This window comes from Phocoena sinus, chromosome 1 (assembly GCF_008692025.1).
Source record: "Phocoena sinus isolate mPhoSin1 chromosome 1, mPhoSin1.pri, whole genome shotgun sequence".
NCBI classification, from domain to species: Eukaryota; Metazoa; Chordata; class Mammalia; order Artiodactyla; family Phocoenidae; genus Phocoena; species Phocoena sinus.
In genome coordinates this window covers 171,327,896-171,342,559 of record NC_045763.1, presented here as the reverse complement: position 1 = coordinate 171,342,559, position 14,664 = coordinate 171,327,896, and the positions used below count along the sequence as shown (strand labels likewise).

The window sequence follows — 14,664 nt, the reverse complement described above, 5'->3', positions numbered from 1 at the left end:
ATTTCATAGACAGAGAACGAATCCCAGTTAAGTCAGGGAACAAGGGGGCTACGACTGTGCTCTACCGTTTTCACTGAGTTCCATAATCTCGACTGTGCAAAACGATCACCAGTTTTAGGTTCACGTTCTCGTGACAGGGACCAAATTCAGCTCTGGCAACAGCAACACGGGAGGTTTCCTGGAATGTGTATTCTACTCAGTCAACTTTAGAATGACCATGGGGCATTCAGTTCTGGGAAGTTTAACAGAGAATGTGGAGGAGGTGGGTTTGAAGTGCGCACTGCTTTTTTTTTTTTAGAGAACCATAGGGCAACCTGTCAGCCGGGGAACAGCAGTGGCTTTGAATAACTTGCTATTTTGTGTAAACAGAGATCAGTTCTGTGCGGTTTGGCAGTACTCTGCTCAGAAAACTGCCCACAATTGTCAAAGAAGGGACAAACAGACTGTGTTTGAGATCGCTGGAGCACACACTCTCTTTCTTGAACAAAACACTGTCAAGTCTAAAAGGCCCCAAACACACGATTAGTTCTTTTCAAGATGAAAGCACGTCGGCAGGAAATGGAAATAAAACATAATGCAATGCCGAACAGTAAAATGAGTTAACGGTAACAATGACCATATTGTTCTCTTCAGCATTTATATGGTGTGTTATTCTGTCTTCTAACACTTTAAGTCGAAGCCTATTTCCTTTCAAATGCCTTTGCTATTATTCACGTTCCTTTAGGCCCGACTGACCAATACTGCTAGTCTATCTTCAACACACAGTAGATACTCAGTAAGTTGGGTGAATTGAATCGAAAGCAATGAAGCTCAATATAAAAGCAACTTCTTGAAAATTCAGATGCTAATTTCTTTACCAGTAGTAATTTTCTGATGGCCCAGAGCTGAGTCACCTAACTTCTCTGTCCTCGAGTTTCCCTATCAATAAAATGTGAACAGTGGAAAGATAGCTTTGGCAAACGTCAGTGTGCCCTTATAAGAAATGTCCCATTATGGCTCAAGAGGTACAGAATTTCAGGTTCGTAGGATGAAAAGAGTTCTAGAGATCGATGGTGGCGATGGTTGCTCAAAAACGTGAATGTACTAGATGCCTGACCCGTACACTTAAAAATGGTTAAGATGGTAAATCGTACGTTAGGCGTACTTTATTACAAGTAAACATGTTAAAAAGATTTTTTTTAAAGAAATGTCTTAAACATTAATACACAAGATGCAAATTTAAATTTGGGAAAGGTCACAGAGGTAGGCTTCCTTCACGCTGGAGATAAAGAAAAAAAGGTCCAGAAAGTGACAGGATGAGGTTTCTAAGTAGGAATCCTCCTTAGGAAATGGGACTCTGGCCTCAGGCCTTTGGGGGTACAGATGCCTGGGCTCTAGTGTGGGGTCCTCACAGTACTACCCTCAGGGCAGTCAGAGGGTTTGGTCAAAATTTGCACCATTCTTCCAACTCTGCACCGTCAGAAACCCTCCCACCGGAAATACTCCCCAACGAGTATATGAATGGGCTGCGAGGATAAAAACAGGGGAGACGGCCTGTCTGTGGGAAGACTAGGGATGCCTCCTTTTCTTGCTTCCCTGCCTTTGGGAAAATCATAAGCGACTTCCCACACCTATCCTACCCCCAGGTCTCTAAGTAGCTGGAAGGTGGACAAGAACCCTGAGTTGACAGATCAGAGAGACAGTAGCTGTTCAGGGGGAAGCGGTCCAACGATGGGACACTTGGGCTCACAGGATGGCTGACTCTCAGCCCCACTCCTGACCTCTCTGCTCAGGGCTTTGGACAGACCATAACCTGGGAGACCACATGCCATGGCCTGCTCACTTTCAACCCAGAGGTGAGTGCTGTCCCAAGTGTTAGTCCTAGATAAATGCCCATGATCTGAGGTGGTACCTCTTCAGCAAATTATGTTGCCCAGCATCTCCAAAACACAGAGGAAAATTCATTTGCATTGGATTTAAAGGAAGATTGCAACATTAATGGATATAAAAAATAGCCCTAGTAGGACCACAAAATAGAGCCTTTGAAAAAGGATGCTAATGGAGAAGTGTAGAAAGGTTTTTATGACTACTGATAGTGGACTGAAAAAGCTACAGGTAAGTGAACATGACTGGTTTTAATTGCAATTTACTACGTGCATGAAGCACCTCTATATTGTGAATATTCTCCTGTTCACTGTATAAAACATGCAGTTAGGGCTTCCCTGGTGGCGCAGTGGTTGAGAGTCCGCCTCCGATGCAGGGGACAGGGGTTCATGCCCCGGTCCGGGAAGATCCCACATGCCGCGGAGCGGCTAGGCTCAGCCATGGCCGCTGAGCCTGCACGTCCAGAGCCTGTGCTCCGCTGCAACGGGAGAGGCCACAACAGTGAGAGGCCCGAGTACGGCAAAAACAAAAACAAAAACATGCAGTTATTTACATAACTCTTACTATTCAAAACATCTGAGTCAGAATCTTAGAGGATAAAGGCATAAAATCTGCATTTTAAATAACCTTTCCATGCAATTCCAATGGATCCTGAATAGTAATAATAATAATAGCTAATTTTATTGCGTTCTTACTATATTCCAGCTACTATACTTCAATATTTTATAAGTGGTTTGAGAACCACTGATATGGATGATATTGCAATGATAAAAATTTAGTATTATCCATAAATAAAATATCTTTCAGTATCACAGTCTTAGTCATAGTGTAGATTTTGTTGTTCGCCTTGGATCTATGTTGATGTTTTAAACTTCCATCATTATCATCTTATAATTCCAATTTTAGCCCTGTCTCTAGGACCACCATAACAATGGGTTTTGGTGTACTTTGAGAGTAAAATGCCCAATATACAGGGGATTTTTCCTAGATGTAAACAGAATCAAGTAATTTTGCTCCTATAAAGAGTTTTCAAGCTCTTTCTAACCTCAGAAGCCTGAAAACCAGAAGAAGCCCTTATATGAATGTAATATTTTTAGCTGCTGTTACATCTTAAGTGCCTTGAAAATGTCATTACTGTCTTCCACCCCAGATATTCATTAACTCCTACTAGTACCCTTCTAAACGTCTCCTTAGAGCTTGCCATATATTTTCTATTCAAAGGCATTTAAATCTTTATGTACTTACCAAATAGGCAGAGACTGCTTCGTGGAAATTTTAACCATTCAGGGTGCATAGATTTTGAAATACAGAGAGAACATTTTCTACACAGGAACATGCTTGGTGGCAAGCTGGAAGTTTCTGTACTTTCCCCACTTGATAGAAAGGAACATTGGCCAATGCCCATGAAAGAGAGCACTTGACTATAATAAGAAGAGTGGGCTTTGACACCAGGCTGCCCGAGATGGGTAGGCTTGCCACCTGCTTAGTGGTCATTGACCTTGGGCAAGTTACCTTCCTCCCTGCCCCCAAGTTTCCCCATCTGTAAAGTGAGGATACAGATAATAATACCTGCCTCATGGGCTTGTTATGAAGAACTGACCCACTTATTCCCACATTAGGCTCTCAGAACCATGCCTGTCACACAGTATGAACTCACTGTTAGCCTTTTTTAATCAATAATTTCTCTGATTACGTTCAAACTCCTTACGTGAGTTAAAGGCTTGCTTTGGTTGTAGGTCACACATTCACATACTTTTCCTTTCCTTGATGGTTATGGATAATAAATGACACACAGACTTTTCACAAGTGTGTTTGAAATTCAAGTAAACCCACACTTTCATGTGCTTTGCTGCATGAGAGCTCCGTGGAAATGCATGGAGACAAACAGCATTTACGTCAGGAAAAAGCCCAGGGAATTGAAGGCCATTTTTCTTGGCTGTACACACCAACCTAATTTATTTTTTAATCTGTAAATACAGATAATGATCAGTATTTAAAAGAACCAGAACCACGTGAGTTCAAGAAAAACATGAGTAAATATATTATATATATATAAGAATTATAATATATAATTGTAATTTATATATATACACATGTGTACACACATACATACATATATATAAATTACAATTATATTTGATGAAGATATGTTAGAATAAATATATTGATTATAAATACAGATGAGAGCACACCCTTAAGGGCAACATACAAAACTATTTGAAGAAGTGTTTTTTTTATTTTTTATTTTTAGAGCTTAAAATTCTTCCAGAAAAGGGGTGAGTAGGTATTGCTTTCAGCCTGATTTGACTGCTTTGTCTTGAAACACAGAACCACCAAGACCCGGTAGGACCAGGGCTGTACTAACTTGGGAATTCCTCCCGATGGAGTTTACCTTGTTCCAGCTTCAGGTGTTTATAAGAGTCGTGCAGCTCCTGTGGGGTTCCTCCCACATAGACGGGGGAATTCACCATCAGTGGCTGAGCTCTGGATTCTGACACGCGCTCTATCAGTTCATTCATACTTGTTGATAGGACGGAACCTTTTTTTTTAATGATCACTTTATTCCACCTTCCGTCACAATAGGACAGCCCCAGCCAGAGATCCACTTGTGTAAAGGTAAGACTAGTATTTAACCGGAAGCTCAATATTCCACTCTTCAGTTCCATCTGTATTTCATATTAAAAAGAAAATAGGTATATAAAAGGACTGCAGAATGGCAGTTTGGAAGAGAACAGAAGGTCAACTTCTTGAAGAGAAGCAAGAAATTTCCCTGAAAGAACTCTATAAAAATGTCCCACTTTATTCTAAGCAGAACTGGAGTAACACATAATGAAGTACTCTGCAAGCTTATAATTGACATGACGGATGTTGTAATGAGTCAAACAAATTTATACCCAGTAACGATGATACGATGTAATGCAATACTACATAGGCAAAACCATTTTTTTTTCTTTTTGATGCAGCATAGGTAAAAGATTAAACCCTAGCATAAGTGACTGAATGACTGAAGAGAACAGTTTAAACTATGACTCTATTTTTATTTGAATCTTTAGAAAATGAGAAAATACTACTTCATATATCAACTTAATTTCAGGGAAAAATATGACAAGACAATAAGAAAATGAAATGTCAAGCCTGATTAAGCTTATTTTAACTGGCTGGTGAACTCAATTTCAAATTTGTAAAATGTATTTTGATTCAATATTTCAGTGTTACTATTCTAAATCTCTAACTAACCTAATTGCTTCTATGTCTGTTCTTTCAGGTTAAAGTGCCATTTTCTAATACGAACATATTTTACTCACATTTGCATGGCAAAGGAAATGCCTCCATGTTTTTCTTCAAAATTTTACTCAATAATTATTTTACCTACTATGCTTTTATTTTGTTAGAAGTCAAATTAGTGACCATAAGGTACTTAAAAATTTGAGATCATGTCAATGAAACAAATTAAATAATATATTAAAATTATTACTTTCCTATGTAAAAATCATCTTTGTGAAGTACATCGGGTAAACAGTCATTCACTTTTTTATCCTTTCATTCAATAAATACTGATTCCCCTACTATGGTCTGTAAACCTGCTACTACAAGAGAAATTGCCCCCAAGAATTGCACTGCCTTAATAGCAGAGGCAAACATGTGCGGTAATATTATAAACAAGATGGGGATGGGGTACAAAGAGATCGGAGAGAAGAAACACATTTTGTTCCCTGGCAATTGGCAAAGGTTTGAAGTAAGGTTTTTGGAAGTATGTAAGATTCATGGAGAATCTCCAGCAGGAAGATTAACACATTCAGTGGCATGGGGACATGTACGAGCACATTAGGTTTAGAAAAAGATACAAAATTAGATAAAAGGATACATATGGGGGAAAGAAAAAGAAAGGGTTCTGCCGGATATGGCAGAAGCAAAATTTTGGAGGAATTTGATGATATGGAAAAATAATCATTTTTCTCTTGTCTGTCTGATGCCAAAAGCCCATATTCTTTCTACTAATATCTTACACTAAAAGTTCACCCTGCTGGTCATAAGAAGTACATCCTATAAAAATGTTCAGAGTAGCCTTATTCACCATGGCAAAAACATGGGAACGACCACTACTTCGTTGAAAAGAGAAGAGATATATTATTACCCAGCCATGAAAAATACACGGAGAACATGAATAACTCAGAAACAATGTCAAGGGCTAAAGCAATTGCCTAAAGATAGAAACTTATACAAATTTCTAAAACTAAGATTTTTAGGCATTCACTCATGATGTTCAAACTACAAAAATGCAAGGAGATAATAAACACAAAATTATGATTACATATTACCTCTAGAGGGAGACAGGGAAATGGGCTAAGAGATGGCCTGGAGGTAGATGCAAAAATTTGATAATATTCTAGTTCTTGGGTTGGGTGGTAGGTTCATGAGTGTTCCTTGTACTATTATATTTTATTTTATATGTGTGTGTGAAATATTAAATATATAATATATATTCTTTCAACACTATTATATAAAAGATAATGAAGGAACATTTTTCATATACTGGGAAGGTAAATTGCATTTCCTCAATTCCTAATAATTAGCCTGTTTTGTTAAAATTATAATTTTCAAAGTATAATGGTCATTTAAAAAATCATCATGGTCCTAAAATACAAAATGTTTCACAGGATTCCAAAAGTGAAAGTGACATGGGGGTAAAAATAAAAGCAAAAGTGAATTTGGAAAGAAACCCTAATTAAGTATAATGTAAACACATGGTTTATTGATTTTAAAGTTGGATCTAACATTTTTAAGTAAATTAGTTAACATACAGCAAGAAAATCAGGTCCATCTTTGTTGTAAATGAAAAGAAGCAATCCATTCAATTGGTCAGTTCTGAACTTAAAGGAAATTTCAAAGTCCATTCCACCATGAAACAAATATGGATAAAGTTCCAGGAACCCTTTAGAGAAAAAAACATGTACAGATTAGCATGTGCAAAGCAATACTGTTAGCATCATAAGGGTGTCATGAGACAACCTTAGGACATATTCTGTCGTTAAATAAATCTCTCACAAAAGAGGATGCAGATCAATGTTAAGAAATTCACCTTGTAATGTACGGAAGTAGCAGAATGAACTTGACATACCTTTTAAGAGGAAGCAAGTTACTAAGTCATGGATACAATTAAGACTATTACTAGTTTATCTAAGTATTAACAATAAGTAGTTGCAACTCTGGATAATGACAGTGATGAGGAAAAGCAACGAAAAAGTGCACAGGGTATAATATTATTTAGCTTTCTGTTCTGAAGGTAGTTTAACGAACCTAATATCTAACCAACTGAGTTATAAATGTAGCAGGCAATAGTGGGCCTTTATTCCAAAAACAAGCCATGGTGGCCAAGTCACCATATTCCCTTCCACTCCTTACCCTGGGTGGCCGCTAGACAGGGACTGTAGGTGCCACGTATGCCGGGCACACTATGTCTCACCTTTGCCACAGCCTTTGGAGCAATGGCAGTGATGGTGGTCATATTCTCTAGCTCTCCCTTAAGGCCCTACTTACCCCATCACGCAGCTGAAATTTTACTCTTAGGAACGCTGTCAGTCTATATCATGGGATAAAACAGATATTGTGTGGATTAGCCTGACAAAACTCCTTTGACACATCTGAGTAAAACTATATTCTAAATAAAAAAGTGGACTTACAAATGGACATTAGTGGCACTACCATAGGTAAACCCCAAACTGCCAGAGATCTTACACATGAATATGTATTTATGAGTCTTACTACTTATATTATATATTCAGACGTTGAGAATATATGTATGGGCATCATGGCATAACTAGGTATTTCTGAGATAGCAGGTTCATATGAGGTCAAAATAATTGTATCAGGAGAGATTAAATTACACCAAAGATAGAACATACAAGCTAAGCAATGACCAGTGTCTATTTTAGAACCTTACCTGTCCCTAGGAACTGAGCTCCCTCTTGTAATGAAGTGGGGCATCCCTCCCAGTTGTTATACACGTTGATTTGCTCTTCAGAACTCTGCCAAACCAGACGCCCCCAAGCAGCAGAGGGATTATAATTCTTCATAAAATATACATCCTTGAGACAGCCCACAAAACCCTTTCGGATTATGTCTGCAGGGGTTGAGAGATATCAAGAAATATGTATTCTGAGAAATTCTTTTCAAGCAATGAATTTGATGTGCCATTAAAATCAAAGAAATAGTCAATAGCTCTCACTACCTACTTACTACAAATTTTTTAAAAATTTCTTCTTTTAAGTTTTTTTTTTTTGATGTGGACCAATTTTAAAGTCTTTATTGAGTGTGTTACAATATTGCTTCTGTTTTATGTTTTGGTTTTTTTGGCTACGAGGCATGTGGGATCTTAGCTCCCCGACCAGGGATTGAACCCGCACCCCCTGCATTGGAAGGCGAAGTCTTAACCCCTGGACTGCCAGGGAAGTCCCCAAACTTCTTAATAACTCATGTAAACACCACACCATCAGCTAGGGTAGGTGGTAACAAATGTAATGTTTCGCTCTGGTTCAGACTCATCTTATCTGCAGAAACAGTTGTTTGCACAAAAACCTTGGTTTTATAGTAATAGCAAGACTATTGCCTCTTGAACTAACAAGGGGATCTCATCTGCCACTGGTCTTAAAAATAAATGTGCAATAACACATTTCAAAAGTAAGATTTAAAGGAAGTCTATCTATTAAATCTACAGTTTATAGTTTAGTTCCCTCGCCATTTTGACCTAGTCTGTTACACAAGTAAAGCAATAATTTCATTTCATTTTTAGGAATTAATGTAATGTTAAGCTTAATTTTTGAACTCCCCAGACCAGGTAAGTGTGGGGCTTATGAATACAGTAAGTAGGGTGGTCATAAGAGGTTGGGAAAGAGAGAAAGTGAGCAAATGAGAGAATTAGAGAGCAAAAAAAAAACACCAAAAAACGCAGAGAGGGCGAGAAGGCACCTGTAGCTGAGGTTGCATTTCATATGGCAGTGTCCTTACAGGTCAGTGGAAAGCTTAGCTCTCAGCTTTTGAGTTCATGACCTGATGTCAGGGAAGGTATTCACCAGCAATCAAAGTTTTACAAGGTCAATTTATATGCGCAATGTCCAATTATTTATTTATAATGGACAGATGTCATCTACAGGAGGGATACTTGGTATTGGGGTATACTCTCCTCCTGATGCCTGGATATACCAGAGACAAGAATTGTGCTTGGTGGGCAAAGAACTAGGACAAAGACTCTCTTCTCTTTCTTTCAATCCGTGCGTGTGTGTGTGTGTGTGTGTGTGTGTGTGTGTGTGTGTGTGTGTGTGTGAATGTTTTCAAGAGACTTCTCCACCAGTCTACAGTAGCCAAATGAAAGCCGTCTCTTCTCTACAGGTATTTCTAAGGAGGTAACTATAACCAGTCTTGAGGATTTAAATATATCCTTCTCAAAAAATTCACTGAAAGTTTTTGATCCCTAAATAACATAGCTTTGACTGAAATTAGTATAATTCATTTCAGCAAAAGTTTAATGAACTGCTTTTACATATCAAGAACTGGGTACTAAAAATTGAAATACAAGTAGTACATGGTTCCTTTAGAAAAGAAGATACCTAAAGGAAACTTTTGACATACAGATGTAGGAAATACAGCATGAGATAGAAAATAATACTATTACCCATACTTTAAAATAATGCAACTTGATTCTAAAATGTGGTGACAACATATAAATTCTATCCCTTTCCCAAACTCACCAGAATCCTTCCTGAGGATGGTATAACCCTGCGGCAGCCCTCCCACAAACACTCCTGTGTTCTCTCCAATAACAGTACTACCATTCAGGGTGGCCGAGGAGCCTATGGATGAAAAAGGAGATGAGAATTCCAACTTCAGCAGGATAATCTATTTCTACTAATTTAACAAATGACTAAACCCTTCCCTGGGCTTCTAGACACCACTCTTTCTTGGTTCTCTACATATCGGTTACTTTTCTTCACTGGTTCTTCCTCATCACCCCAACATCTTGATGCTGGAATGACCCAGACTTCCTCCGTTCTCAGATCTCTTTCTCCACCTACACAGATACCCTAATCCCCTCTAGAAGGATGAAGAGAGGGCTGGGTACCTGTGCTAACTCCCAGGACCAAAGATCAGAAGGGGCCTGGGTCCTTGACTGTGTTGCATAACAATGCAAATCTGTTAAAATGTCTATCTTACTCCATCATTTTTTGGGAGAAGGGGGATTTTTTTTTTCAGAGCCCAAACAACTCTAATTAGCCCTACTTATATCTGGGACCTTGGCTTTAAATACCACCTTTAGCTGACAATTCCCAATTTTTTTATCTCTAGTCTGGAACTCTTCCCTGAACTCAGATCCAGGAATCTGCTTGATATTTCCACTTGGATGCCTCATAGGTAGCTAAGACTTAACATGTTCAAAATGAAATCTGAAAATCTCTCTTTGAATCTGCTTCTCTCACTAACTTGCCCACCTTAGTTATGGTAGTTACAGTCTAAAGGACCCAAACATTGCAGTCATGCTCTACATCAGGGGTTAGCAAAAGTCTTCTGTAAAGAGCAAGGTAGTATGTATTTTCCTCTTTGTAGACCACACAGCCTCAAGCAGCCATAGACAATACCTAACCAATGGGTGCAGTTGTCGCCAATAAAGCTTTATGAACACAGGCATGGGCTGGATTTGGCCCACATGTGGTAGTTTGCCAACCCCTGCTCTACCTCAATCAAATTCCTTAACATTTACAATACATCCAGATTTCTCATTATATCCACAATTCCTTCCCTGGTTCAAGAAACGATCATTTCTTATCTGGATTATTTTAGAATTATTGCAGAAGCCTATTCACTGGTCTCCATGCTTCTGTAACAAATTAATAAGCAGAAACCTCAATTAAATAGAGTTGGGAGACCAGAAGGTAGAGTTCTCACACCTTGTAATGAAGGCAAACCCCACAGGAAGAAGAAAGACTCTTCTTTCCTGGCAAGGACTCAGCCAATGAAAAATCATGAACACTTTGTTTACTATAGTCCTCCCAGCTTCCTGTTCACCCTCTGTAAAAGTTTTCTCCCTCCCTTGCCATGTGGGACTTGCACTTGGCTTGCCATGGTTGTAGATCCTGAATTGTGATTCTCTGCTGATCCCCGATAAACCCATCTTTGCTGGAGAAATATCTGACAGTCCATTTGTTTTAGGTCAACATTTTGGTGGACCCTATGGGGATCAGAGAAAACCCCTGAAGGCTCCAGTTCTGGTGAACAAACAGGTGTGGTACCCACAAAGAAGCCCACTGTGCTCACTGCTTACCCACTGTGCTCACTGCTCTTACCAACTCTGGAGTTTGAAGGTAAATCTTTCTCCTGGATCTGAGTTCACACCCTCTTTGCGTTTGAAGCTCTCCAGCCTTTATGCAAGTTCTGCTTAAAGGTTTTTTCTGGTTAAGGCCTTGTTCTGTACCTGAGTACTCATTTGGAACTTCAGTCTAATTTTGAGATCAGACTGTTTCAACCAAGACTGGCTGAGAAGTCATCAGCCCGTTCCTTCAGGATCGAGGCTGCTTCACTGAAACTCTGCTGGTTTTTCAGGCTTCAGCCCATTCCTTTGGAATTAGGGCTGTTCTTTGGAAATGACTGAAAAACCTTGGGCCTGGTTTCTACAGGACCAACCTGTTTCCCTAGAATTGGCTGGTATTAATTTGCATGCTGTTTGAGTTGTGAGCAGTTTGATTTGAACTGTGAGCTGTTTAAAAATTATTCTTTCACTCTGGAGACAAACTTCTGAGTAATGAGATACCAGTTATCTACATATTTTGAGCGAGCCCCTGCCGACAGGGACTCTGGACAATTTTGTTTAAAAAGTGTGGTCTTTCCTCATGTGCATTTCCAACTAAATGGACCAAACTGACCTAAGGCAATTTAGCATATCAATGGCCATTATGGGGAATTTTTGGAATCCTCAAAGTTAATTGGACTACAATAGCTCAGAAATTCCCAGAACTGAATAGTATGCCTATTTTGATTGGCATGTTGAGATTTCTAAATGTAATTAGGAGCTTAAAATTGTCTCTCAGCAAAATGAGATTTTAAGATTAACTGAGGCAAACGTGGATAAAGAAAGACAAAGTGGCTCTCCACACCTCAGGCTTTTCTTCCTTGGCTTCTCTGTCTCAGGCTCGACCTCTGATACCATCTTGTCTCTCTTTCTCAGCTCCTCATGGCCAGACTCATCTGGAACCATCTTTCTCCTTTCCTTCTCTACTGCCTATGCCTCCTCTAGACCCTCAGTCCCCCCCCCCCGCAATAATTCTCTCACCAAACTTCCCCTTTCTCTGAAACTTTCCCCACTCCCTTTTCCTCTGAACTTATCAGAACCTGTCCCTTTAAAATTAAGCCTTCTAAGGTTCCAGAAGCTAAACCCTTAATTTCTTATATTCCCTGGACTAAAGCTGAACTGCAAGCCACAGTCAAAAATATCCCCAAAGTAACTGAAGATTGTCACAGATTTGATGAGGAATTGAATGTAGTCATTCAAACTTATCAACTTGGTTTCTCTGACATACCTTAGCTAATTCATGGGTTTGTTGGTGATGGCCAGACCCAGCACTGGATCAGAACTGCTAATTGGGAAAATCCTGAAAGGTCTCTAGGATAACAACCAGGAGATCAGCCCTCTAACTTACTATATGATCAGGCTTGAGCAATCACTAGGGGACTTCACTGAGCAATTCCTAGGGTTTTTCCAAAGACTGTCAACTGGAACAAAGTTCAGTCTTGCACAAGAAACTCTGATGAACCTGTTCATTATGATCACAACTGAATTCAGATTATTTTTATGCAAAGTTTTGGTCTTCTTCCAGATGTTGATTCCACCTGGGTAGCTTTTAATTCCATGTTTATTAATGGGCCAAACTGGGATCTCTCCTTTCTAATGAAAAGGACCAGGATGGAATGGAAAACTATGTCCCATCTAGTTTTGATTAATCTGTCAAAACTGCTCTCTCACACTATAGCTGAATCACCTAAAAGGAAGACTGTCTAAATTCTTAAACTTCAACTACGCAAATGAAGGCTCCTAAATGAAACTAAAATCCTCCTAGTTTCTGGTATTATTGAAAATAGCCAGGATATTGGAAAAGAGACTGTTACAAATTTAAGTGCTTTCAGTGTCTTCAGCCCTCTGACTAACCTTTCCAATATCCGCCAACTACTCAATGACAGGCTCTGAGGAACTATAGGGGCTCTTCCCAATTCTCCGTCTTAATCAGCTTAAAGAAATGTTTCTCAAGATTGGGGTTGAATCTCTTCCAGTCCTAATGGTCACACACTCAGTGCTCCAACCCATTACTAAAAAGCAGCCTCTGCCTCCGAGTACCAACACAGTTCAAATAGTGGCAATCTCTAACGAATCTCAAGAGGCTCTTGTCTCTGAACCTATTCCCTGTCCTTTAGGCCCTTTGAGAGACACACATGTATTTTTCTCCTTAGTTCCTCTGCCCCTACCCATTTATTAGGCTGAGACTTCTTGGAGAAGTATCATGCTGGAAATTCTTTCTTCCAAAAGGAGGAGATAATCTAGAATTTGACAGTAGCCATCAAAATCACCAACCAGGTAAATTAAATGACCCCTCTGACATCTTTTATTTGTTCTGTCTCCGACAGTTCTAGAGCGGATTTTGGAAACACTGATCATGTGTCCCTATTGAATCAGCCACCACCATCTTTATAGGCAAAATCTCCAACTGATATTGGCAAACTTCAAAGAGCACCCCTTCCCATCAAGATTCAAATAGATCCCTCAAAACCTCTTCCCAGAATTAATCAATACCCTATAAGTAAAGAAACCCTTCAAGGCATAAAGCCTATCATAGAAGATTATAAGGCTCGAAAGCTCATTATGCCTGTACTAATTCCTGTGAGGATGCTATTTTACCTGTGAGAAAACCTAAGGGCTGAGGGTAGAGGTCTGTCCAGGACCTCTGAGCAATAAGCAACATTGTTACCCCTAGATGCCCTGTTGTTCCTAATCCTCAGACGTTCTAACATCCATTCCCACTGGAAGCAAATTCTTTACTGTAATTGATTTATGCAGTGCATTCTTTAGTATTCCACTTGATGAAGCTAGCCAACACCTTTTCACCTTTACTTGGGAAGAAAAACAATTCACCTGGACAGTAATGCTCAGGGTTTTACTGAGAGTCCTTCTTATTTCTTGTAAATCCTGAAGGCTGACCTGGATGATATAAAGTTTCCTACAGGTCTACTTTGTTGCATATGTGAATGATTTGCTTCTTTGATCTTCTAAAGCCTACTCACAGGAAGACAGCATCCACTTTCTAAAGCTTTTAGCCTTAAAGGGACATAAGATTGCCAAGGAAAAAACTGTAGTTTGCCCAAACCCAGGTTTGATATTTAGGGCATCTGGTATCAGAACAAGGGCTACGCTTTGATACAGATGGACTTCATAGTGATTGAGGAACCTGTTTTACTGGCCAGGTACTTCAACAAGTCTGTGGCATCAATCCTCTGATTTAGTCGATCACAGTAATGGCATTATTAGACCCAACTGACACACTGTGTAGAGGTCATACAAATACCTTGGCCCAAAGCATTGCTATTGGTCCCTCTAAATCTCAGATCCACACTTTTTGTAACTCAAAAATTCTCACCCATTGAAACAGTCACAGGACACCCAACACACTTGGTTACTGCTTTTTTTTTTTGACCTACAACTGAAAAGAGGAGAGATGCTCCAATAACACAAGGGCCAAATTGCTCCTATTAAAAATAACCATGTTT

General features: G+C 39.3%; 1 protein-coding gene across 1 annotated transcript in view; it reads right to left on the bottom strand.

Annotated features, from left to right (window-relative positions):
- Positions 1-14,664, bottom strand: part of USH2A (usherin) — an 815,986-nt gene that overhangs the window by 492,179 nt on the left and 309,143 nt on the right. Inside the window, 4 exon segments of the mRNA XM_032639255.1 lie at positions 4,256-4,529; positions 6,666-6,796; positions 7,805-7,984; positions 9,609-9,710. Coding sequence (XP_032495146.1) covers positions 4,256-4,529; positions 6,666-6,796; positions 7,805-7,984; positions 9,609-9,710 — 687 coding nt within the window.